The sequence below is a fragment of the Manacus candei genome, unplaced genomic scaffold (genome assembly GCF_025592945.1).
Source record: "Manacus candei isolate 608988 ecotype Guabito, Panama unplaced genomic scaffold, ASM2559294v1 h1tg000115l, whole genome shotgun sequence".
Lineage (NCBI taxonomy): Eukaryota > Metazoa > Chordata > Aves > Passeriformes > Pipridae > Manacus > Manacus candei.
This window is the reverse complement of record NW_026138163.1, coordinates 1,018,853-1,045,957: the sequence shown is the minus strand read 5'-3', so window position 1 is coordinate 1,045,957 and position 27,105 is coordinate 1,018,853. Positions and strand designations below refer to the sequence as shown.

The following is a 27,105-nucleotide window of genomic DNA, read 5'->3' as shown; positions in this document are numbered from 1 at the left end:
GGATATACTGGGAGTGTCTGCAGCCATACTGGGGGTGACTGTGACCACACTGGGAGCGACTTGGACCACACCGGGGGCAACTTGGAGCAACTGGGAGTGACTGGATCTACAGTGGGACAACTGGGATTGACTGGGACCATGGTGGGGGAAGGCTGGGATCATACTTGGATTGACTGGATCTATGCTGGAGGCAACTGGGAGAAACTGGGACCATGCAGGGGGCAACTGCAATTGTACAGGGATCATACTGGGACCATACTGGCATCAGACCAGGATCATAATGGGAGCAACTGGGTCTGTGCTAAGAGCAACTGGGAGCAATTGGGATCACACTGGGAGGAACTGGGAGCTACTGGGACCATGCTGGGCACAACTGAGATCATATTGGGAGCAACTAGGCCCACAGTGAAGGTGGCTGGGGTCATACTGGGAGTGACTGGGAGCATTCTGAGGGTAGTTGGGACCATGTTGGCACAACTCATCACCGGTTGCCAAAGTCATCCCATACCTAAAATAAACCTGAAACTCTGCTTTTCAGTTAACCTGCTGCCTTGCAGTCAAATTTTCAGACAATGCAATTACAAACTACTAGAAAAAGATCAAACTGCATTCAGCAGGTGTGTTTTGGAAAAAATCCTAAAATTTCCTGGTGTTGCCCATCAAAACAGATGTTTAAATTACACTTTTATGAATCCCAAAAATCCAGTGGGATTGAACAAGCTCTTGGTAGAAGACAACCTGCTGGCATATCTAAATTGTCTTTGGATTTGCTGCAACATTAGAAAACAGACATTAACTTGGAACTGGCAAAATCAGCATGAAAAATCCAATAGACTAATATGGGAGTTTGTTGTGAGGAAAACAAAGTTTCCTGGCCTTCAGCTGGTATTGCCAAAATGACAAATTTAAGTATCAACAACAGTATCTCAGATGTATTTTGGAGTTCAAGCCATCCATCAAAGTGTTTACTGGCAACAGTGGGAACGCTAATCCTGATTTTCAATCAGAGAGTTTATTCATTGTTCTAATTAAACATACTTGGAGTTATGTTTGGCCTTAATACTGCTAAAAAACCATACAGATTTTCCACCAGTAAAATAAGGGACTGGGAAAAACACGGTGACCACTTCTCTCCCCACAGCACCCTGTGGCAAACACAAGAGACCCATGTGTAGGCTTGTGTAGGTTGCACTGACAAATATTAATTAGGTGTTTTACTTAGAGAGTCTCTTCACTGGGTAGCAAAATAAATCTTCTGGGAGGAAAATTGTGATTTTCCACAGAAACTTTTGTTGTCGGGTTCCAGTGACAATGCCTAATTAACATCCATTTATATCCCAACCATTACTGACCTTTCGCTGGACTTTGTTAACTACTGAGACAAATACTCAAGACCTCTGTATTCTTTTTTCACCTTTTTAGAATTAGTTTACAACAGAAGGAGCTGCAAAAACATCCTACAGTTTTCTTCAAAAACTTTGAAGAGTCAAAAGTCAAAAAAAGATTATGAAATTACAAGACAAATCTTAAAACTTTTTCTTCATCTTTTCAGGCAGGCCAAGATTACAACAGTTGTAAAGTGTTCTGCTGTGTGTTCCCTCATCATTTCTTACTTGGTCATCTTGACCTTGTTTATCTGTCCGTCTGCACACACCTTTGGCAGCAACCCTACAGCCCAAAAGAGACAGAACACTCTTCATCAGAAGAATCCATCCCAAGAGGGAATTGCCTCCCACCCTCCCACCTTCTGTATTGGAGAGAGAGACTGGTTTTCTTGCTCCTGCCCCTGCCTTGCCACAACTTGGCACGGCAGGAGTTAGCTCGTGAAATCAGAGCAGGGAAGTCCTCAGATGGCAATATTGAAACTGCCCAGGAGGATGTCAGCAGAGCCCTGCCTTACATGACATTGTGCGGATGTTCCGCACACGGAGGCGCCTTTCTCCCTCAGCACGTCCCCTGTAACAACTGCTGGGCTTGCACCGCCTGTGCCGGGGGCAGAACCATCCCCGTAAGGTCACTTGGTCTGATCTGTCACAAACGCCGTGAAAACGTGGAACAGAAGCGTTCTCACAGCAGTGACCGTCCCCCTGCATCCAAGTTCTGCGTCCAGTTCTGGAGCCCTCAGTTTAGGAAGGACATTGAGGTGCTGCAGCAGGTCCAGAGAAGGGCAACAGAGCTGGTGAAGGATCTGCAGAGCATGTCCTGTGAGGAGCGGCTGAGGGAGCTGGGGGGGTTCAAGCTGCAGAAAAGGAGGCTCAGGGGAGACCTTGTCACTCTCTACAACCACCTTAAAAGAGGTTGTAGCCAGTGGGGTTTGGCCTCTTCTCCCAGGCAACAAGTGACAGGACAACAGGGCACAGTCTTAAGCTGTGCCAGGGGAGGTTTTGGGTGGACATGAGGAAGAATTTCTTCACTGAAAGCGTGATTAGATGTGGGAATGGACTGCCCAGGGGGGGAAATTGAGTCACTGTCCTTGGAGGTGTTTAAGAAACGACTGGATGTGGCCCTTGGTGCCATGGTCTGGTTGACATGGTGGTGTTGGGTCATAGGTTGGACTTGATGATCTCAGAGGTCTTTTCCAACCTAATTAATTCTGTGATTCTGTGAACTGGGATACAGTCTTTTTCAGCAGGATGCTCCAAAGGGCCACAGCAGACCTCGATGATCAGGATGGTATCTACATCCGATACCGTACTGATGGAAGCCTTTTCAACCTAAGGCGACTGAAGGCCCACACCAAGACCTTAAACCATCTTGTCCAGGAGCTGCTTTATGCTGATGACGCCGCCCTTGTTGCTCACACAGAAGCAGCTCTGCAGCGTTTAACATCCTGCCTGAGGCTGCTGAACTCTGTGGGCTGGAAATCAGCTTAAAGAAGACAGAAGCTCTCTATCAACTGGCACCTCAGGAAGTCTTCCATCATCCCCATATCACCATTGGCGAATCAGAGCTCAAATCAGTCCAGCAGTTTAATTACCTAGGGAGCCTCATCTCCTCGGATGGTAAGATTGACGGAGAGATGGACAACAGGTTAGCAAAGGCATAGAGAGCTTTTGGAAAGCTTCATAAAAGAGTTTGGTGAAATAAACACCTGAAGAAAAGTACAAAGATCAGTGTTTACAGAGCCACAGTGCTGTCTACTCTCTTATATGGTTCCGAATCATGGGTCATCTACAACCACCACCCGTGACTCCTCGAACACTTCCATCAACGCTGTCTCCGTTCAATCCTAAACATCCACTGGTCAGATGATGTGACCAACACATCTGTTCTAGAACAAGCAGCAATCACAAGCATTGAGGCCATGTTGCTGAGAACACAGTTGGGCTGGGCAGGGCACGTCTCCACGATGAAGGACCAACCACCCCCTCCCTAAGATCCTGCTTTATGGTGAACTTGCCACCAGCTGCCGCAAGAGAGGAGCCCCAAAGAAAAGGTACAAGGACTCCCTGAAACAACATCTCAGCCTTGGCCATATTGATCACCATAACTGGTCTACTCTGGCCTCCAATCGGGAGGCCTGGAGACACCCCATCTATAACGCAACTGTCTCCTTTCAGAACGCACACAGGATCACTCTTGAGGAGAAAAGGCAACACAGAAAGAACCATGTCTTGCAGAATACACCATCTAAGGAGTCTTTCTGCTGTGCCTTTTGCGATCCATTATGTCTATCTCGTATTGGCCTCATTAGCCACCAGCGTGCCTGTAACAAATGTGGATAGAGCCTTCCCAAATCTTCGTTCGCAAAGCCCAGCCGTGATGATGATGAATGTTGTTATTGTGAATCTGTAATTCAGTCACTTAAAATTGTAGCAAATGCTATTGAACCACTTGATAATTGTTCAACTGGTAAATGATTAAGTGATACTAATCTCTTTTGCCCCCTTATCTTTGGATCCAAATCCTTTGTGCCCTGACCCTCTTGCATCCCAAGGCTCTGTGTAAATCATTCCCTTTCATCAAAAATCTATATTTTTCGTGACTTCCACTTTAAAATCTTCCCCCTTAGCTAAACTACAAAACAACTCCAATTAGCTGTTCAAGTCTTGAAGAAAATGAAAGGAAGGGAAATAATTTGTTTTTCACTGTTTTAATGGGTCCCACAGTGTGTTTGGAGTTCAATCAGCTGTCAGTCCAAGATGGGCCATGTCAGAACTGGTGAGGTTGGGGGGTGAGGAGCAAGGTTGATCATCCAGGGTCAGTGTGGATCTCCTGAGGAGACACTCAGCATCAAGATCACTTGGAGAACACCTCTATCTCCTCTTCTCTGAACTAAAAAATAGCCATCCTTGAATTAAAAAAAAAAAAGTACAAACTTGGAAGACTTGTTTTGAAATTGCCTTGAAGACAATTAAAGGAAGACAAAGAGATCCTGAGGGATTTCTGGAATTTAATGAGCCCCACGGTGTGTTTGCAGCCCAGCCCATGATCCTGAGGGACTGAGAGAAGATTGAAGCAGCTGCTGAAGAAGTCAGAAGCCAAAGTGCAAGTGCCTTGAAGCATTGCTGGGCCCCACTGAGGGCAGGCACTGCCAAAGCCTCCCCAGGGACTCCTTGGAGCAGCTCCTTGGAGGCCAGGAGTGCAGGCAGACAAAGGCTCTGGGCAGGCCCCTGCAATGCTGAGCAAAGCCTGCCTTGGTTTTGTGGAGCACAAAGGCCAAGGCCTGAGCCCCAGGCCCTGGCCCAGCAGATCCTGTCCCTCCCGGCTGGCTCAGGGCTGTTTGGGGGGCACTGGGATGGCAGGGGGAGGAACAACAAAGGCCCAAAACTGGGCAACCCCTGCCAGGCTCCTGAGGGAGGGGCGAGGCAGAAACCAAGTGCAGAACCTGCCAGGCAAGTGTCTTGTGGTGGCCTGAGTGGCAGAGGCAGCTGCCAGAGGCAAGGGGACAAAGGCCTGGGTGCCTTTGGGCCTTGCAGCCCTGCCAGAGCCCTTGGCCATCTCTCCTGCAGGCTGTCCTGCCCTGGCCCTGCTGCTGCTCTGGCCTTGCAGGCTGCACACACCCCTCCTGCTTTCCCACCCCCTCCCAGCAGCATTTCTAGACCCTCCCTGATGTCTCTGCACCAGCTCTGGCTGTTCCCTGGAACACAAAGCCATGGGCTGATCCTGACTCCCTCTGGGTGACCTCTTGCAGCACAAGGGTCCCCATTGAGTGACATTTCTTTTTCCTCACCTTCAGTCTGAACCTTCACTGTTACTCTTTGTGGAGATTTCATTCTATTCCCAATATGGAGAAAAGCTCCATCCTGTCAGGTCTCCTCTAGACCCTCTCCAGTTCTTCCTCATTCCTCCACAATGGGGAACCTCACAGACAGACAGACCAGTCCAGATGTGGTGACCCCAGGGCTGAGTCCAGGGGGGTGACAACTCCCTTGTCTGGGTGCCCACACTCCCCCCAAGGCAGCCCCATGTGCAGTTGGCCTTAAATCAAGGGACCATTCTGATTCTCTGTAATGTCACGGAATCAAGTGGCACCGTGACACTGCAGGGCCTCATGGAACCAAAGGAATGCAGGGACACTGTGGAATCTCATGGAACCAAGGGACCATTGTGACATGTGGGGTCTCTTTGGAACAAAAGGAACCCTGAGACATCTCAGAACCTCGTGGAACCAAGGGGTCACTGTGCCTCCCCAGGACTCCATGGAATCAAGCAGAGCCGCTGCCTCCCCCCCGCCGCCGCACGGACCGGAGTCGCCGGCTCTGCCCCGCTTGGACACCTCTGGAGTCAGTGTGTTCTTGGGCAGCACAACTGATCTCAGACCAGAGAGTTTCCCACATTTTACTTTGCCCCCTCTTTCCCCTGGTTTTGTTTTTTATTCTTTGTTCATTCAGGAGGAAAAGGGGGAAGGGAGGCACGTGTTGATCCCTGGTTTTATCTGTTTACAAAAGGGAGTTGGGGCATGGGGGGAGAGAGAGGAGACAATTTCTCCCTCTGCTGTTACTTTGAACTGTTCTGTTGGTGTTGCTGGTTTTACTGCTATATTTCTTGTCAGTAAACTCTTATTTTTTCACTTATACTCCTTTTATTTTGTCTCCCTGTATTGGTAGGGAATAAAAGGGAAGTGAGTTCATTTTATTGGAGTTCCCACCCCAATATGTATTTTTAAACCAGGACAGGTTGCTCAAGGGCTCCCTGAAATTTGGCATCATCCACAAAGGACTTCAAAATACATTTTGTCCCATTGTACAGAGAGATAATAAAGATGTTCTACAGTGGTGTTCAAGGTCTGGTCATTGAGGGATTTCATCAGGAAGTTGCTGCCAAGAGGACTTTGTACCATGGATTTTATTTGACCCTCTTCATTCAGCCAGTTTCCCACCCACCACATCTTCCACTTCTTCAGTCCAGCTCTCACCAGTCTGGCCATAAGGAGACCACAGGACACCATGTCAAGGGCCTTGATAAAGTCTGGGCACAAAACATCCTCTTCTTTTCCCTCCCACAGGAGTTCTGCAATCCCTCCCTTGTCCTTCCCATGCCTGGCAATGGTTGCAGGAGGACTTGCCATATCCCCTTCCCTGCTGAGCCTGAGTAGTCTGGAAGTCTCTGAACCCTCCTTGCTGCCCTGTTTACAGACTGGTTCCATGTCTGCCTTTGCCAAGGCCCCAGGAAGCTCTGGGATGGCTCTGGCCTTTCCAAGGGTTTGGAAGAGTCTCTCAGTGACACTGCCCAGCCTTCTCAATATCCCTGACACCAAAACCTTTTCCATAGCCCACATTTTGAGAGGAGTGCCCAGGACACAACACAGGTTGTCCTGGTGGTTTTGGAGATTTGGAAGGGATTTCTTCCTCGAGTCCAACCCCTCCAATTGGATTTGAGTGCAGCTGAAAGGTTTCCTCAGCATTTGCCCAGTGCCTCCCTGCCCTGAAGGTTTCTGGCCATCAGGCTGGAGCTGAGGGGGTTGGGCAGGTGCCTGAGGAGGGGGTAGAACAAGGGCTGTGTCCAACTGTGCCAGGAGGGCTGTGCTGGGCAAGGATGAGGAGGCTGCAGAAAACAGTGGCACTGGGGAGGGGAGAGGAGCAGCTGGAGAGACCTTGTGCCTGCCCACGCTGGGCAGGAGCTGCCCCAGGATGGCAGCTCTGAAGCACTCCCAGGATGTCCCTGGGAACAGGAGGGGAAGACTGGATCTGAAAATGGAACCTGGAAAGCAGAGAGTGGGAGTGTCATGGTGTCACTGTAGGAGAGTTCCAGCCCTGGAGCAAGGTCACAGAAGAAGTGACCCAGTACATGCCCTGCCCTCAGAAGATCCCACAGCATCCTGGAGATGCTGGAAGGGAGCCCAGCTCTGCTTCACAAGTTCCCAGGGCCTGTCCCTGCCTGTGCTCCAAGGGCTTCCAGCCCCGAGGACTGTGCTCAGAGAGCACTCAGGCCTTACAGCGAGAAAGGGGCTCAGGAGGACAGTGTGGAAGTGGCAAGAGAGCAGCTCTGCAAAGACCAAGCACTGCTGCTCCCTGGCAGTGCTGCTGGGCTGGGATTATTGTCCCCTTCCTGTCTGCAAATACCCCCTGTCCTGCAGTGTGCTGTCCTTTAGGAACATCTGAGAAGAAGGGTCTTGGACAAAGAAGGCACTGCAGAGTCCTTTATTTTGTTTACATAGTCAGAGAGCACAATTCATCATTTTTACATCTTTGGGTCAAATTCAATGGGTAGACACTATATTCGAAGGTAGATGCATAATAATGTTTTATTGCACAGAAAATTATTGCAAGAAGAACCTGATGACCTCCACGAAAAACCTGAGCAGGAAGGCTGCGCCATTAAGGAGTCCCATTCTGAATGCTAAGCACCAGAAAACAGGCACTTTATTGCTCCTGAAAAGCATCCAGTCATCATTTTTCTCAGGGCATCCTTGAGCTCCTGGTTCCTCAGGCTGTAGATGAGGGGGTTCAGTGCTGGAGGCACCACTGAGTACAGAACTGACAGGGCCAGATCCAGGGATGGTGAGGAGATGGAGGGGGGCTTGATGTTTGAAAACACGCCAGTGCTGATAAACAGGGAGAGCACAGCCAGGTGAGGGAGGCACGTGGAAAAGACTTTGTGCTGTCCCTGCTGAGAGGGGATCCTCAGCACAGCCCTGAAGATCTGCACATAGGACAAAACAATGAAAATGAAACAACCAAATATTAAAGAGGAACTAACCCCAATGAGCCCAATTTCCCTGAGGTAGCCTGAGTGTGAGCAGGAGAGCTTGAGGATGTGTGGGAGTTCACAGAAGAACTGGCCCAGGGCATTGCCCTGGCACAGGGGCAGGGAAAATGTACTGACTGTGTGCAGCAGAGAATAGAGAAAGCCAGTGGCCCAGGCAGCTGCTGCCATGTGGGCACAAGCTCTGCTGCCCAGGAGGGTCCCGTAGTGCAGGGGTTTGCAGATGGCAATGTAGCGGTCGTAGCACATGATGGTGAGGAGGGAAAACTCTGCTGACATGAAGAAATAAAAGAAAAAGGCCTGTGCAGCACATCCTGTGTAGGAGATGGTTGTGTTGTTCTGGAGGGAATTGTGCATGGCTTTGGGGACAGTGGTGCAGATGGATCCCAGGTCTGTGAGGGAGAGGTTGAGCAGGAAGAAGCCCATGGGGGTGTGCAGGTGGTGGTCACAGGCTACGGCGCTGAGGATGAGGCCGTTGGCCAGGAGGGCAGCCAGGGAGATGGCCAGGAAGAGCCAGAAGTGCAGGAGCTGCAGCTCCCGCCTGTCTGCGAATGCCAGGAGGAGGAACTGGGTGAGGGAGCTGCTGTTGGACATTTGCTGCCTCTGGGTGTTTGTTTCCAACACAGGAGAAGAAGACATTAAGAGGACAGTTAGTGTGGACTTATCTAAACAAAGTCAAAGCTTTATTCTACAGACACTCCCCATGTCACACACAGACAGCCTTTTGATTTCCCAGGAGATCTTCCTTCAGCTCCAGTACTGGGTGCCTACTGAACAGCATTTTCTCTGTTTTAGCATCACTGTGCTTCTGTACAGGTGTTTCACATAACAAGGAGATGTTTAGGGACAGGTATCCAACCTGGAAAGAAATTCACAGCTTGGAAGGAAACCTCAGGGAGACAGCCAAGTGTCCTTATGATGGCATTTGATTTAAGCAGACTCAACTCCTTCCCCAGCACCACAGGCTGCACTGGTAGGGGTCATATTCCGTTTGCAGGTGCAAAAAGGACATCTCAGACTAGTCCTGATGGGTCTAGCAGAGGTGATGCTGGTGCTGCCCACAGGCAGAGCAGTGGCTGAAAGCACATTAGGAAGCTCAGATAGACCTACTGAGCACTCACAGTTCAGATGTCTCAGGGACCTGTCAAAAATAATACTTTCTTAATGATTTATTCCTCCCATTCCTCAAGAGTAGGAAACTGGAAACACAATCTCAGGAAATTTCTTTAACCTTATAAAAATCTTTGTCTTGGAAATATTCTGAGAGGGAGCTGGAGCTCTGAGCATGTCCTCCTCCTCTACACTCCAGATACTCTCAGAGTTGCACTTACAGAATCTGTAGTTGGTGGGCAGTGCCAGCTTTCCCAGATGCCTCCAAAACCTGCAGTCTCGTTGCCCTGCATGACCAGACTTCCTGTGCCAAGATCTGTTAAAAATTCTCCCCCAGTGAGGTCTCAGCATCATTCTACGTCTGACAGCCTTTAACTTCTCTCTGTCTCACTCCTCTGCCCTTGGTGCTGCAGGCAGTGCCCTCAGCCCTGCTGGGCTGTGCAGAGGAGCTGCTCACCAGCAGAGCTGTCTCTTTGAAGCTCTTCTTGCTTGCCAGGAGCTCCCTGTGTGCCAGGAGCCCGACCCAGCTCAGCAGCACAGCAACAACCCCAGGCATTTCATGACCCTCAGGGGGGTTTGGTGTTGTTTACATGAGATTCAGTCCCTGAGAGGAAGTTCAAACAACTTCTCAAGAAGTCAAAGTGAGATTGAAACACTAAAGTTTCCTTTAGTGCTAATCAGTCTCACTGAGGGACACAACTGAGAACATGTCCCCAGGTTCCAGTTAGAGCAGAAAACTGCAGACAGTGATGACAAGGATGGACAAGCAAGGGAAAGGTGGCTCTGATGCTGAGGAAACCTTTACTTGTTTCCTTAATCAAATGGGACCCTCAGCCCCTGGGAAGGCAGATCCTGTCCCTGCCTCATTCCTCAGGGCTCTTCCTGGGGCACTGGGATGTGGGATGTGCAATGCCAAGGGCAGGACCATGGGGTGGCACCTGCCAGGCTGCTGAGCAGGGACAAGGAGGCCATGAGGCCCCAGGGCTGCAAGGGCCACTTGTCTCCTCCTGGCATCAGGGGCACAGACAGCAGCCCTGGCCAAAGGCCTGCAGAAGGTGGCTGTGTCAGGGCCTTTCAGCTTCTCCCCATCCCTGTCTCCTCTCCAGCCCAGGCTGTCCTACGGTGTCCATGCCCTGCCCCTTTCCCTGCAGGCTGTCGTCATCCCCCCGGCTGCCCCACCTGGCTGGCACCTTCCTGCACTGACATCTCTGCGTCCTCCCTGGCTCTTCCTGCACACACAAAGCCTTGGGCTCATCCAGACTCCTTCTTTGTGACATATTGCACCACAACACTGACCTCAGAGGGAAATTTATTACTTCTTGTCACCAGTCTAGGCCACCCCAGCTGCCCTTGGTGGCACTAGTTCTTTCTTAGGCTGTTTTCTGACCGGAAGAAAAGCTCCACCACCTCTGACAACCCCCTTCCAGACCTCTCAGGCTACTCCTCTACTGTCCTCAATCTTCACACCCCTGACCCCTGAGTCCTCAGCCTCTATATACGGGTCATGTGCTTGAGGCCCCAAATTCCTTCCTGGGAGATCTCTGGGACCTCTCCAAGGTTTTGGAAGATGGCAACAGAGTGCTCTTATCCCAGGAAACACAGAGGGACACTTTTTTCCAAGGGTTGTCTTGGCAGAATGAGGCACAATCTCTTTAAACTTTCTGGCACAAGGGAGCTCTGAGCTCTGGGTACGGAGAGAGGTCCAAGTGCCAACCACTGGAGTGGGAGCTACAAATCATCAGGGCTTGTGTTCTTTGGAGGGCCAGACACTGGTGAGAATGGTGTGTGTGTGCACATGGAAGGACTTGAAGGGCAAAATGAACTGTCTCAAAACACTGTCAAAGCAGGAAAATCCCATAAGGCACCACAACACACAAGCACTGGTGGCAAACAGGAGGGCCTTTAATTCCAAGGCCTAAAGGGAGGTGAAGCTTTGGAAGTAGCCCCCAGGACAGAATTGCACTGTGCAGAGTGTGGGAAAGAGCAGACAGCCCCAACAGGAAGCCAGGGCTGGTAAGGCAGGTCTGGGGAACCCATCCAGACAAAGATTCCCACCTGCAGACTGGAAGCACAGCGGGCAAAACTCCCACCGTGGCAAGCTGTGGGAAAGGAAGCAAGTCCTTGTAGATGTGCCAGCCCAAGCTGTGGGAACAGCATCTACCCCCCTGAATACCCAGGGCTTGGGCTGTATAAAAGTGATAGCCCAGAAGCACAACTTGGGGACCCTCCACCGAGCAGAGCAGGGTGAAGAAGGACCGGTGGGAGCCTCAGGGATCTCCATGGTGTGATACATTTACTTCAGCTCTGTCTCTCTCTCACTGGCTTCCCACCACCCCCTTCTCTCTCTCTCTTTATACTTCTTTCTGTCTCTCTCTCCCTCCTATTTACTGTTAAATCAAAGCTGGACTGCTGACTTTGGCACACGGTCTCCTTTGCAGCTGAATTTGGGCAGAGGCGTCTTTTCATAATGGGAACCTGAGAGTATCCATGAGGTTTTGCAGTGTGGGAATGGCCCCTGGATTCCATGAGGTTCCACAGAGTCACAGGGTCCATTTGGCTCCGTAAGGCTCTGTAGGGTGATAATGGACCCTTGATTCCATGAGTTTGCAAAATGTCTCAGGACTCCTTTAGTTCAAGGAGGCCCCACATATCACAGTGGCCCCTTGGTTCCACGCGATTCCACAGTGTCCCAGGAATCCTTTGGTTCCATGAGCCCTGCAGTATCACAATGGCCCCTTGATTCCATGAGGTTCCACAGTGTCCCAGGGTTCCTTTGGCTCCAGAAGGCCCTACAGTGTCACAGTGGCCCCTTTACTCCAGGAGGTTCCACAGTGTCCTTGCTGGAACACACAGGGCTGTAATGTTGTCACCCCTGCAGAGCTGCCTCCAGCTCTGGGCTCCAGCACAGGAAGGACATGGACCTGCTGGAATGAGTCCAGAGGAGACCAGCAAGAGGATCAGAGGGATGGAGCAGCTCTGCTGTGAGGAAAGGTTGAGAGAATTGGGATTGTTCAGACTGGAGAAGAGAAGGCTTTGTGGTGACCTAATTGTGGCCTTGCAGTGCCTGAAGGGACCCAACAAGAAAGATGGAAAGAGACTTTGGACAAGGGCCTGGAGTGACAGGACAAGGGGAATGGCTTCACACTGAGAAAGGGAAGGGTTAGATGGGATTAGAGGAATATCTTGACTGTGATGGTAGTGAGATCTTGGCACAGGTTGCTCAGAGAAGTTCTGGCTGTCCCATCCCTGGAAGTGTTCACAGCCAGGTTGGATGGGGCTCTGAGCTCTGAGTCTAGTGGAAGGTATCCCTGCCCATGGCAGGGGGTTGGACTGAGATGCTCTTTAAGGTCCCTTCCAACCCAAACCATTCCATGATTCTGTGACTGGTGGGGGATGTGGTGGTCGGAGCTGACGGGCACAGAGACCCCAAAATGATGGAGTTTTCCATTCTGGGTGGAGGAAGGAGGGGGCAGCAGAACTGACAGCCTGGACTGCTGGTGGTCAGACTTTGGTCTGTTTGGGAGACTGACTGATCTGGGTGTGAGTGTGGATGTGCTGGAGGGCAGGAAGGCTCTGCAGAGGGATCTGGACAGGCTGGATCAATAAGGCCAAGTGTCAGGGCCTGCCCTTGGGTCCCAACAACCCCCTGGAACACTCCAGGCTGGGGGCAGAGGGGCTGGAGAGCTGCTCAGCAGGAAGGGACTTGGAGGTGCTGCTTGACAGTGGCTGGATATGAGGCAGAGTGTGCCCAGGGGGGCAAGAAGGCCAAGGGCATGGTGGCCTTTGTGGAGAGGAGTGTGGCCAGCAGGAGCAGAGAACTGATTGCCCCTCTGTGCTGGGCACTGGGGAGGCCCCACCTGGAGTGCTGTGTCCAGTTCTGGCCCCTCAGTGCCAAAAGGCCCTTGAGGGGCTGGAGCGTGTCCATAGAAGGGAACGGAGTTGGGGAAGGCTCTGGAAAACATGTCTGCTGAGGGACGGCTGAGGGAACTGGGCTGGTTGAGTCTGGAGAAGGGGAGGCTCAGGGGGGACCTCATTGCTCTCTGCAATGACCTGAAAGGAGGTTTTAGTGGGGTGGGGGTTGGTCTCTTCTGCAAAGCCTTTAGTGAGAGGAAGAGAGGAAACGGCCTTAAATTGCATCAGGCAAGGTTCATATTAGATATTCAAAAACCCTTTTTCCCCTGAGAGAGTGCTCAGGCATTGGAACAAGTAGCCCAGGGAGGTGGTGCAGTCTCTGGAAGCATTCAGGTGGCATCTGGATGTAGCGCTTTGGGATGGGGTTTAGGGGTGATTCTGGTGGTGCTGGGTTGACAGTTGGACTAGAAGATCTGGAAGGTCTCTTCCAACCTTGATGATTCTGTGATTCTCTGACCTGTCATCCCTGTTTGCAGGTTTGTGCTCTAACAAGACCCTGGGGATGTTTTCTCTGTTGGGTCCACAGAGATTGTGTTGTGTGAGCTTTTTTCCTCTACGATCAAAACAAAGAATAATTAATGCTAAATCCAGCAGATGGCTTTCAAGTACTAACTTGGTCCAGTTTGTCCAACTGTGTCCAAACAGATGAGGAAAATCTGGAACTTTAGAAGGGTTAGTTTTTTACCTCATTAACAGGATATCCAGGGGTGCACCAAGTGCCTTCCAGTGAGGAGCACAAGAGACCAGTAGACAGTGACAATCTTGTTCTAATGTTAATGTCACTGGAGCACAGAGTGAGATCACTTCTGAGTTATGTTTCTTTAATCAGTGATTGGGAATAAAGAGAAAAAGCCATCTGCTGGATTTAGCAATAATTACTCCTTGTTTTGATCTTAGGGAAAAAGGCTCACACAACACAATCTCTGAATGCTCCTTTGAACTTACCCACAGTGTGTTCACAAAGACACAGAGCAAGGCTTTTAGCTTTTGCTGCTACCCTCAGTTCCAGCATAGAAAGAAATGTCTCTGTGCAATAACAGCAATTGCCTTACCATGTTACTGAACTACATTCAGTTTATCTGGTCTCAAACAAATACTCCATATTTTCTCCTTGTTTTATTTTCAAGGGCATGGGTATGGGTATTTAGGTGACTGCCTTCACTGGTAGAGGATAGAAACCGTTCACATGGCTATAAATGAATATTATTCTCTTGACAAAACAGCTTTTCCAAAGCCTCTGACAAAAAGAAAGGGAAAAACAACCCAGAAAGAAAAAGAGAGCCACAGGCACATTGCCTGTCACCCACCAAAAAAGGTCTCCTCCCTAAAGATAATTCAGGTACACCCTTCAATCTGGATCTCTCACTATCACCCCAAGCTCTTTTTTGTTGGAAGTTTCTTTAGGGAAGCTGAAGTGCATCACTGTCTCAGACAGCCAAGGATAAGATGACTGAGGGAATTCAGTTGCTCTCTTTAATTAATACAGGATTATTTCCCTTTCATTTGGTGAAGCTAATAATATGACTGGTGGAATGTCAGTAACAATTAAATCATAAACTAGTGCAGCACCAAAGGGAAAACTTACTTTAGTTATGGAGTACTGCCAGCAGAAATCTTGAAAATCTTATATATAATATAAGTATTTATATATATAATATATATAAAAAATATATATAGTATAATCTTATATTTACACTGATAAAATACCACATGTACCTCCTGGGATACTGTAAGCTTTCTACAATCTTTGTGGCATGTCTTTACAGAGCAAGAGTTAACATTTTGAGATGATACCTTAATAAATGAGTTGCAGTTCTATTGTTTCTTGAATGTTAAGCACCACATCCTAAACGCAGGAACAGGTTCAAGGTCAATGTCCTATTTTAGACCTTTTCAGCAGCTGTGATATTGTGATAATCACACTTAAAACATTCCTCTAGAAAGAGTAAATTAGCCCTTTTCACTAGAAGGATTCTTATGATCAAAAGCAAATCTGAATAGGAACAAATTCAGATTCCTTTTTTTAGTTTGTTTTTTTTTCAGCAATGCAATAAATTGCTGTCCCTAACTGGGATGGCTTTTCTACCCAAGAATTAAAAAGAAAACTCCAAAGTTCACTTTATTATGCACTTATATTACCTTTGGGGGTTTTTTTTGGAGGCCTCACCTATGTAAAAATACCTTCCTTAAAATGCGTTCATGCTTTCTGTAAGAACCAAACCATTCCAGCTGACATACCATTCTATCACCAATACTGCAGGGAAATGTAATATCCCACTAAAGCAGAAGGGAAAGAAGACAACTGAGCATCAGCAGCTCTTCCTAAGCAAGATCAGGGGTTTAGCTCCATCTAACTGAGGGATGAGATGTGTCCCTCAGTGGGTCTCTTCCCACTCCCCCACCAGCCCTTCTACCCGACTGCAAGCTCAAAGTTCTAAAAAGAGAAGAAGAAGCTGGAGCGTCAATATTTCCCCAGTGCAAACCCCAATAATCTTTGCTGGGAGCTGACAGGAATTGCTGTTCCCCTGCCCTGGGATATCCTGGCTTGAGGCGAGAGCGCAGCCCCGCCCAGAGCCCCCAACCCCTCTGAGAGCTTTTGTAGGGTCTGTTTGTCCATGTCCCTGTGGCAGAGGCTGCCCCGACACCTGCCCTGGAGCTGGTCCAGCTGCTGGACCAAACAAGGCATTGTCCAGCCTGCCTTCCCCCAGCCCCGACCGCCCCAGCCCATCTTCCATCGCTCTGCTTCCTTTTCCTACCCCTGCTCCCCCTCCGCTCCCTTCCCTCGGGCATTTTTATTAGGAATGTTCTTGCTGTTCTCACTGTCCAAGCATGAGCTGATCCCCAGGGGAGCCTGTGGAATGTAACCCCTCAAGCACTAAATTCCTTCCCCTGTTCCAAAGACACTGGTTTGTTGTTGCTGCCCCTCCCGCCGAGCACCAGCTCCATCTCCTGCTCCTGCCCAGCGGCTTTGCAGAAATCCAGGGCTGGGTGTGGATTGAAGGCTGTGGCAAGGGATAGGATACAGTTGCTTCACTTCCACCCTTGGTGTCTCAGTGTTTGTGATCTGGGAAGTTCTCAGGAACCTGGAACAATGGCAGATTATCTGTTGTTGTAAGATATGTACCTGGAGATTGTTTTGATCTGAGTATAAATCTTCCTTGAAAGTACAACTGATAGAAAACAATGTAAAAAAAAAGGAAATGGAAATAATAAGAAAAAAACATAGTAAAAAAAAAAAGGAGAGAAAAAAGAGAAAAAGGAGAAAAAAAAAGAGAAAAAAAAAGAAAGAAAAAAGGAAAAAATGAAAAAAAAAGAAAGAAAAAAGAGAAAAAAATAAAAAAGAGAGAGAAAAAAGGGGAAGAAAAGAAAAAAGAAAGAAAAAAGAAAGAAAAAAGAGAAAATAAAAGAAGACAGAAAAACTAAAACCCAAAACGCCCGATCCTCCCCCGCCGCAGGGACTACAACTCCCACAATGCTCCGCGCAGGCGGGGGGCGGGCAGGGGCCGTGTCCGCGCGCTGATTGGCTGCGGGGCGGGTCTGTAAAGGCGGAGGGCGCGCGGAGCGAGCGCCATTTTGGCCTCGTGGTCGGGAGTGAGGAGGACTCGCCTGCGGCCGCTGCACTTCCCTGGGTGAGTTGGCGGGGGGGGGCGGCGAGAGCGGGGTCTGGGGATCCCCTCGGGGGCTGCGGGGAGCACGGGTGTGGGTGGAAAGGCTGGAGGCCTCGGGGGGGTTTGGCGGGGGAGTTCGGGGGTTCCCGGGGACGTTTTGAGGGGTCCCTGAAAGGACTCGGGGGGGAGGTTGAAGGTCCCTGGAGGGTTTTGGGGGGCTCTGATGTGGGTTTTGTTTTCTGAGAAGATTTGAGGTGTCCCAGGTGGGCTTTGGGGGTCTCTTGGGAGGTTTTGGGTTCCTGGGAGGCTTTGCGGGGACCTTTGAGGCAGTTTTGGGGTCTCTAGGGGGTTTAAGGTGTCCCAGACGGTTTGGAGGGCCCTTGGGGGGGATTGAGGGTCCCTGAATGGGCTTGGGGAGTCTCAGGTGGGTTTTGTGGGTCACTGAGAGGGTTTAGAGGGTGCTGGGGAGGGATGAGGGGTCCTTGAGGAGGTTTCGATGGGTCGAGGGGGGGATTTCAGGGGTTTTGAGGGGATTTTACAGGGTCCCCTAAAGCCCAGCATTGGGTTTCAAGGGATCCTCCAGCCCCCAGAGGAGGGGTCCTATGGATGCCCCCAAAAATCCGGGGTGGGAGATGTACCACATCCACGTAAGGGGATCCCAGTGCCCCCAGTATATCCCAGTGACCTCCCAGTGACCCTCAGTATGGCCCAGTAACCCCCTCAGTGACCAGCCAGTGTGTCCCAGTGACCTCCCACTGCCCCCCAGTATGGCCCAGTGATCCTGCAGTGAGCACCCAGTAACCCCCAGTATGGCCCAGTAACCTGCCAGTGTCCCCCCGTGTGTCCTGGTATCCCCAGGTAACTCCCCAGTGCCCCCCAGTGTGCCCCAGTTCCCCCCCAGTCCCTCCCAGTGCCCTCTCAGAGGGCCCCTGAAAGCCTGGTGAGGGGGGGCACGGAGAAGGGGAAGCCTGGACAGTGGGGACCCCTGGGATCCCCTAGGACAACAAAGTGGAGAACCTGGAGAGGGGGAATTTCTGGGAATGCAGCATCCCTAAGGCGAGAATCAGAGGAGAAGGGAGCCTTGGGACCCCCAACACTCCCAGCATCTTCTAGGTAGAACCCCCAGCATCCCAGACAGGAGAGACTCTCTGAACCATAAAGGGGGGAAACCAGAGAAGGGGAAATCTTAGGAGAATTTTTTTGGGCTCATCTTCATATTTTAGAGTATTTTTTAGGTGAATCTCAACTTTTTTCATTTTGGGGGGGCAGGAGTCTTCTCACTATTTCTTATAGACTTTTACCTGAATCTCGATGATTTGGGGTTTTCTGGGCTGAGTCTTGGTGTTTTCGAGGTTTTTATGGACACAGGATGCCCAGTGAGTTCTAGAGATGCACTTGGGCAGGAGGAACCCCCAAGCCAACGCGCTCAGCCCTTGTTTTCCCCCCCATCAGGATTTGTCCTTCCCAAAGCTTGGGCGGATGGAGGAGGAGGCTGCGAGGAAGAGGAAGATGCCTTGGGCCCCCCAGGCAGGTGAGGAGGAAGTCAGTGTCCCTTTGGGCGGGTGTTGTGCTGGCTCTGTCAGCCCAGCATGGCCCTGGCTGCAGGACAACCCCGCTGGCGCCGCCGTCCTGCCGGGGCCGGAGTTGGGGGGATGTTCTTGGCCTTCCCTGTGGACCGGAGGCAAATCCCCTGCCTGTCCTTCTTGCTTCCTGCCCCAGGCCCCGAGCTGAGGACGGAGAGCGCGGAGGACAAATCCCCCCGTGAGACCCTGGTGGGAGAGGCCGTTTTGAAGGGCTCCCCGGCGCAGGAAGGCAGCGGGGAGGAAAAGGGCCGGAGATCCCCCCGCAGGAGGGGCTCCAAAGCCATCCCAGGGTGCTCTGAGGAGGAAAGAGCCAGCCTGCGCCGGGAAGGCGGCCGGAGCTTGAGGGGGAGCTCTGAGCTGATGGCCCTTGAGCAGCCTCCCAGCAGGGAGAAGCCCTTCAGGTGCTTGGAATGTGGGGAGAGCTTTAGGAAGAGCACCAACCTCCTCACCCACCAGCACATCCACACTGGGGAACGGCCCTACATGTGTGGGGAATGTGGGAAGAGGTTTCAGACCAGCTCCAATCTCCTCCTGCACCAGTGGACGCACATGGATGAGAGGCCCTTCCGCTGCACCGACTGCGGGAAGGGCTTCAACTGGAACTCCCATCTTGTCAGGCACCGACGCATCCACACCGGGGAGAGGCCCTACAAGTGTGGGGAGTGTGGGAAGAGCTTCAACCAGAGCTCTAACTTGACCAGACACCAACAGACCCACCGGGGTAATAGAAGCCCTGTGAGTGCCCCAACTGTGGGAAGAGCTTCGGCCGCTGCTTCCACCCCAAATTTACCCCCTGATGCTGAGGCAACCCCTGGAATTCAAGGACTGTCAGTCCATCCCTTTCGACCAGAAATGGCCAGTCCCTTTTCCCAGGGGCAGCTTCTTCCAACAGGACCCTTTTTTGGGGGAGTGTGGAGATTCCTGCCTTGGCTGGGGACCCCCCAAGGTCATTCCTGGAAGTTGAGAGCAGAGATCTCCCCATGAATGTTGGTCTGGGGGAGTTCCATCCCTCTCTAATAAGAATTATTGCTTTTGTGCCAGCTTTAGTAGAATTGCTTCTTTAGTGTAGAGCACTGTCCTATCTTATCCTGTACTCCTGGTAGTTTTAGTGTGTATATTGTGCAGTAAAAAATTCTGATTAAGATCTTTTGTCTGATCATTTGGAACCCTAAATAAATTCATTTCTATCAATAGATCTGATTTGCCATCATTTAACCTGGAGGACAAAAACAATTCAGTCACACCTCTGTAATTCCTCTAAACTGAAAGTGTTGGCATAATCCACGGCTGAGATTGGATCCAGCAGCCCCCAGCACCCCACAGTAAATTGAGAGTTCAGGGGGGCCACCTCCCTTTCCCACCCCTTTGTGCCCAAATACCCTCATGAGACCATCTGACCCACCAGACCACCCCCCTTTTCCACCCTTCTCCCTGTTTCTCCCATTTTCCCATTGTCCTCTTAATCCTCATTTTCCCCTCCAAACAGTTTTTGGGCTCCCAACCCCCACTCTTTGCCCTCTCTCCTGTGGATGCTGAAGGAGAAAATGAGGCTGCACACACAGAGTTCCATTTTGGGACTTGTCCGCCCATCTTTCCGGTGTCCCCCTTTCATTGGGGTTCCTTTGGAAACAGCGCCTGGGCTTTGTCTTTTAGTCCACCAGAATTCCCAGCATGGCCCCAAAGCAGTGCCCTGATCCCACACATTCCCCTCCCCTCATGTGCTGGTGTATTGGGACGAAGTTGTGATATTTTTGGTCTGCGTTTGGCCTTAGCCACCTGCAGTAGTTTATATTCTCCCTGCCAAGTTCACTGATAAAACAGTGAATTTGGCCTTGGAGGGAGAACTTCTGTATAAACTGTATAAACTGTGATTGGTTAATGGCTCGTCAAGGGCATTTGGAGGAGAAAGTGATGATGAAGGGAGGAAGGCTCACCCCCAGACTCAATTGGGAAAGACCCCCAGGACACACACGGGGGGATTTCCAAAGTTCTCACGCATGCACAGGAGGGGTGCACTGACATAACCAAGGGGGTGGGATTGGGAACCCCTGACGGGGCGGTGCTGGCCACACCTCCCCGGGCAGGTGTGCTCAATGAACTGTATAAAAGCAGACACGCTTTCCGTGTTGGTGGCCGGCTCTACACGAAGGACCAAGTTGCTTTTAGCAGGGACACCTGCTGAAATGGGAGCCTGCCAACCCTTCGGAACACGCAGCTGCTGCAGAGAGGCTTTATTACTGGTTAGGGTGGGTAAGACTCTCTTATAGGTGACACCTGGGTGAGTAGGGTGTCGAGCCTTCTCTCTAGGGTCTTTTTGTTCACTTTTCTCCTTCCTAATCCCTTTTTCTTGGATGCCTGTTTTTACTGTGAGCCACCTTTCATAATAAATAGTTACTTTGTTGCCTAGCAACAGTGTCTAGTTTTCTGCGTTCCAGTGTCTCTCGAACCTTTTTCCCCGATACAGTAACCCCTCCCTAATACAGGCACATATTCTATAGAATCCATCCTTAGGTGTTGTATGATATATCTGTAAGATATTACAAACAATAAGCAATAACAAGGCAAGTGTCCTCCTTAGGGACACACACTTCAGAAGGGAACTTGCACTTGACCCCCTCCCTCTTCAGCTTCGAGCCACCCGGTGCCACAGAGGGGGACAGAGCTCCTGTGGAACATTCTATTCCACTGACACAGAGCAAGGAATAAACCCAAACTATTGCCTGGGTTTGTTCCCTGGGGGTCTCTGCAGCAGCAAGCACAGCCCCACACTGACTGCTCTGGGCTGTGCAGGTGTTTGTGCTTCTGCCTGTCTCCCACACACACACAAAAGTCTGGTTAGTGCTGCCCTCAGGAAAACCCCCCAGCCTTGCTCCAGCTAAAGCTGTGGAATTTGTCTTTGTTTCCCTTGGGTTCAGGGTCAGGCTGTGCCTGTGTCCAGCCCAGAGGCTGTATCAGGGTGAATTTATGCTGATACTTTTGGTCTGTGTTTGGCCCTGCCACCTGTGAAAGCTTTGCTCTTTCCCTGCCAAGTTATGGGAAAACAAGCAGTGCTAAACGGGAAAGCTGTCCTTGAAGAGAGCTTCTTGTATAAACTGTTTTAATTGGTATTCTGTGATTGGCTAGTTGTCCTCCAAGGTCGCTTGAAGGAGAGATTGAGAAGGACGATGATGAAGGACCCCCAGACTCATTTGGAAAAGACCCCCCCGAGTACAGTTCGCAGGTGCAGGGAAAGCCATGCGTGTGCAGGAGGGGTGCACTTACATACCCAGGGGGAGGGATTGAGAACCCCTGATGGGGCGGTGCTGGCCACACCTGGGGAGGTTGTGGTCTCTCAACTGATTGTTTAAAAAGGAGATAGTGCCTTCTTGGCGAGAGCTAGCTTTACTTCAAGGACAACGTTGCCTTCTGGTAGGGACTCTTGCCAGCTTGTTAACTTATTGACTCTCCGAGGGTGCCGCTTCTGCTCTGGGTAATTATAGGTATGCTAGGTCAGTAAGATAACTTTATAGGCAACAGCTGGGTAACTGGGGAGGTCCCACTGGGGGCTTATTCCTCTCCTCCTTCCTCCCTTTTGGGTTTGTTCATTTTCTTGGCCACCTTTTGTAATAAACATTGGGGGGTTTTTTGTTGAGCTAGCAACTGTGTCTGTTTTTCGTGTCTGTATATCTGGGACCTTCCCTGATAAAGTAACCCCCCCTCCCCGATACACAGTGACAGAACTGGGGGTCCCAGTGTCCCAGTTGATGTTCCCCTGTCCCAGTTGTCCCAGTGTCCCAGTTGGGTGTCCCAGTGTCCCAGTTGTCCCAGTGTCCCAGTTGGTGTCCCAGTGTCCCAGCTGGTGTCCCCCTGTCCCAGCTGTCCCAGTTTGTCCCAGTGTCCCACCCTGAGCAGCAGCAGCAGCCCCGGCCCGGCTGAGCAGAGCAGCAGCAGCACCCCCTGCGCCGTCAGGATCCGGTTCTTGGTGCTCTCCCTCAGCGCCAGGAACGGGGCGGGAACCAGCTCTGTGGGAACGGGACTGGGTAACTGGGAGGGACTGGGTATACTGGGAGGGACTGGGGTGTACTGGGAGGGACTGGGGTATACTGGGAGGGACTGGGTATACTGGGAGGGACTGGGTTACACTGGGAGGGACTGGGGTATACTGGGAGGGAGTGCAGGGCACTGGGTTATACTGGGAGGGCCTGGGCTATACTGGGAGGACACTGGGTTATACTGGGAGGGACTGGAGGGCACTGGATTGTACGGGGAGGGCACTGGGTTATACTGGAAAGGGCACTGGGAGGGACTCAAGGGGGATACTGGGAGTGACTGGAATGGACTGGAGTGGGACTGGAGGGCACTGAGAAGGGCTCAAAGGGGTTACTGGGAATAACTGGGATGGACTGGGGGGCACTGCAGGGCACTGGGATGGACTGGGGGGGCTCGTGGTAGCACTGGGTTATACTGGGAGGGGACTGGGATGGACTGGGTTATACTGGGAGGGGACTAGGATGGACTAGGAAAGATCAGTGACTCAGATGAGACCCCCCAGCCCCCCCTGACTCCTTCCCGAGACCCTCTGGACCCTTCCAAAGGTGCCGCAGGGCTGGGGGGCACTAGGATACCCTTGGAGGGGACTGGGGCAGACTGGGTTATACTGGGAGGGACTGGGGGCACTGGGCTATAATGGTACCACGCTGGGGGCACTGAGAGGGACCAGGTGACTCAGATGAGACCCCCCAGTCCCCCTGACCCCCCCGAGACCCCCGGGACCCTCCCGAAGGTGCCGCAGGGCTCGGGGACACTGGGATACCCTTGGAGGGGACTGGGATGGAGGGGGTTAAACTGGGAGGGACTGGGCTATACTGGTACCATGCTGGGGGCACCGGGAGGGGCCGGGTGACCTGGCTGAGCCCCCCCCGCGCCCCCCACTCACCGAGGACCCTGACGAAGGTGCCGCAGCTCTGGGCCGTCTCCCCCCCGGACTCCACGCGGCAGAAGAAGAGCCCAGAGTCGTTGTGGGACAGTTTGGGGAAGGTCAGGGTGGAGCTTCCCCCCCCTTCCTGCACCGCCCGGTCCATCCAGCGGCCCCCCCGGGTGGCCACCACCTCCTGGGGCCAGGGGCAGCTCCGGGGGACCTCCCCGAGCCCGGGGGGACACGCCTGGAGCCAGGTCAGGGCGGTGTCGGGGGGGCCTCGGAAGTGGCACTCGAGGGTCAGGGGGGTCCCCACGGGCCCCTCGCGGGAGGGGGGCCCCCCTCACACTCGGAGCCACCCCCGGGGCGGGGCCGGGGAGCAGGAGGGGCTCGGGGGGCTCCCGGTGGTCACGGTCACGGGGGTCGGCGTCTCGGGGGGCTCCAGGGGTCATGCACGGGGCGCAGCCTTCGGGGGGGGTCTGGGAGCACTGGGAGCCTGCGGGGACAAAGGGGGGGTTAGGGGAGGTCACCAGTGCCCCCCAACCCCCATGGAGGGCGACTGACCCTGAGGGGGTCACTGGGGGTCCCTGTCCCTGCTGGGGGGGGTCTTTGGGAGTTCCAGAACAGTGAGGGGTCATTGGGGGTCCCCCCGGGGTCTTTGGGGGTCTCCCAGACCCATCAGAAGGTCATTGGGTCCCCCCCAGCCCCTCCCAGTTCCCCCCCTTCCCCCTCACAGTTTCGGTTCCCTGTCCCAGTTTGGGAACAGGAAATACTGGTTGGGGGGGGGGGGCGGGGGACATTTTGACACGGGTGTGGGGGACAAAACCTGATACTGAGACCCCCTGAGACCCCCCAGACCCAAACCCTGAGACCCCCACACCCAAATGGAGACCTTGGGATCCCTGAGACCCCCAGACCCAAATCCTGAGCCCCTTGGACCCAAACTGAGCCCCCCTGACCCAAACTGAGCCCCCCAGACCCAAACCCTAAGCCTCCCTGACCCAAACTGAGACCCCCAGACCCAAAACCTGAGATCCCCAGAGCCAAACTGAGACCCCCAGACCCAAATCCTGAGCCCCCCAGACCCAAAACTTGAGATCCCCAGAGCCAAACTGAGACCCCCAGAACCAAGGCCCCCAGACCCAAACTGAGGCCTTGGGACCCCTGAGACTCCCAGACCCAAAGCCTGAGACCCCCAGACCCAAAACCTGAGATCCCCAGAGCCAAACTGAGACCCCCAGACCCAAATCCTGAACCCCCCAGACCCAAAACCTGAGATCCCCAGAGCCAAACTGAGACCCCCAGACCCAAATCCTGAGCCCCCCAGACCCAAAAGCTGAGATCCCCAGACCCAAACTAAGACCCCCAGAACGAAGGCCCCCTGACCCAAACTGAGGCCTTGGGACCCCTGGGACCCCCAGACCCAAAGCCTGAGACCCCCTGACCCAAGCTGACACCCCAGAGACCCCTCAGACCCAAACTGAGACCCCCCCCACACCAAAACTGAGACCCCCACACCCAAATCCTACCTGCGAGGAGCAGTGTTATAAGTGATCTAAAGAAATTTGCTGTTCAAATAAGAAAGAGTTAACAAAGTTATTATATTGTGTTAACTGCTTTGTTGGAATCACAAGTTAGAGTGTTATGCAATGCCTAACCACAAGTTCTGTAAGCTGCAAACTGATTAACCACAACGCAATGATGATTTAGCATATTGTACCTTGAAGCTGTTTGTTCTAAGCATATTAATGGGGAGCAATACGGAGGGGTCGGCCACGAAGAGTCCGGGCGATCAACCGTCATCCTGATGGAAGTTTCCAGAACCACGGCCTAATAGAGACTAATGACTTTAAAATTATTGGTGGACACCCCTCAACAACGGAGATGGCCCGCGAAAGGAGGAACCAACCCAGAGCTGGCCCGCGAAGAGGGAACCAAGCAGGATGCAGCCCATGAAATCTCCACCAATGGACTGATGACATGACTTAGGGGGGGAGGTGGTAAAGAAGGGTATAATAAGTGCTGTTTCTGTTCCCCATTGTGGACTGCGGCAGGAACAGGGGTTTCCTCTGGTCGCCCAGATAGCCGTTTTTGCTTGTTTGTGGCATAAAAAAAACTTTTATACCTTGCAACCTAAATTTATAGTCTTGTTACCTATCACAAGGTACAGTTGTTGGGGCAGCCTGGGCACTTCTTGGGCAGCAAAGTGCTTTCTGTGGTGGCACCTTTTGTCTGGCAGGAATCTTCATTTGTATTCAATTTTTCAAAAGGTGGGACCGGCCATTGCAGAGCAGGGTAGAAAAAAGGGAACAGCAGCTCTTTCCATAAAGAGCTTCGGCTTTTCCCCTTCGGCTTCAGGTGTAGTTGGTGCAGCCTGGGTACGTCATGGGCAGCAAGAGCTTTCTGTGGGGGCACCTTTTGTCTGGCAGGAATCTTCACTTGGATTCAATTTTTCAGTAAGTGGGACCAGCCATTACAGTGCAGGGCTAAAAAATGGGAACAGCAGGTCTTTCCACCAGGAAAAAATCTGGAAGCTTTGGCTTCAGGTGTAGTTTGTGCAGCCTGGGAACTTCTTGGGAAGGAAGAGTTTTTTGTGGCGGCACCTTTTGTCTGGTAGGAGTCTTCATTTAGAGTAAATTTTGCAGGAGGTGGGACGAGCCATTGTAGCAGGGCTGAAAAAAGTGAACAGCAGCTCTTTCCACCAGGAAAAAAAGTCTGGATCTTTTGGCATCAGGTGCAGTTGTTGGGGCAGCCTGGGCACTTCTTGGGCAGGAAAAGTTTTCTGTAGTGGCACCTTTTGTCTGGCAGGAATCTTCATTTGGATTCAATTTTCCAGGAGGTGGGACCGGCCATTGCAGCGCAGGACTGAAAAAAGGGAACAGCAGCTCTTTCCCTGAGGAAAAAAAGTCTGGATCCTTTGCCTACAGGTGTAGTTGTTGCAGCCTGGGTACTTCTTGGGATAGATGAGTTTTCTGTGGTGGCACCTTTTTTCTGGCAGGAATCTTCAGTTGGATTCAGTTTTTAAAAAGGTGGGACCGGCCATTTCAGCGCAGGCCTGAAAAAAGGGAACAGCAGCTCTTTCCCTAAGGAAAAAAAGTCTGGATCCTTTGGCTTCAGGAGTAGTTGGTGGGGCAGCCTGGGCACTTCTTGGGCAGCAAGAGTTTTTTGTAGTGGCAAATTTTGTCTGGCAGGAATATTCATTTGGGTTAAATTTCTAAGGAGGTTGGACTGGCCATTGCAGAGCAGGTCTGAAAAAAGGGAACAGCAGCTCTTTCCACCAGGAAAAAATTCTGGAAGCTTTGGCTTCAGGTGTAGTTGGTGGGGCAGCCTGGGAACTTCTTGGGCATCAAGACCTTTCTATGGTGGCACCTTTTGTCTGGCAGGAATCTTCATCTGGAGTAAAGTTTTCTGGAAGTGGGAACGGCCATTGCAGCACAGGTCTGAAAAAAGGGAACAGCAGCTCTTTCCACCAGGAAAAAAAGTCTGGATCCTTTGGCTTCAGGTACAGTTCTTTCGGCAGCCTGGGCACTTCTTGGGTATCAAGACCTTTCTGTGGTGGCACCATTTGTCTGGCAGGAATCTTTATTTGGATTCAATTTTCCAGGAGGTGGGACCGGGCATTGTAGAGCAGGTCTGAAAAAAGGGAACAGCAGCTCTTTCCACCAGGAAAAAAAGTCTGGATCATTTGGTTTTGAGGTATGGTTGGTGGGGCAGCCTGGGCACTTCTTGGGCAGCAAGAGATTCCTGTGGTGGCACCTTTTGTCTGGCAGGAATCTTTATTTGGAGTAAATTTTCAAGGAGGTGGGACCGGCCATTGAAGAACAGGCTTGAAAAAAGGGAACAGCAGCTC

At 51.7% G+C, this 27,105-nt stretch overlaps 1 protein-coding gene and 1 pseudogene across 1 annotated transcript in view; one reads left to right on the top strand and one right to left on the bottom strand.

The window, feature by feature from the left end:
- Positions 1-27,105, bottom strand: part of LOC127461896 (zinc finger protein 493-like) — a 431,778-nt pseudogene that overhangs the window by 220,280 nt on the left and 184,393 nt on the right.
- LOC127461897 (zinc finger protein 271-like) overlaps positions 1-27,105 on the top strand; it is a 406,813-nt gene that overhangs the window by 213,284 nt on the left and 166,424 nt on the right. The window contains exons 6-7 of the mRNA XM_051770094.1: positions 18,745-19,082; positions 23,776-23,780. Coding sequence (XP_051626054.1) covers positions 18,745-19,082; positions 23,776-23,780 — 343 coding nt within the window. The remainder of the gene's footprint in view (positions 1-18,744; positions 19,083-23,775; positions 23,781-27,105) is intronic.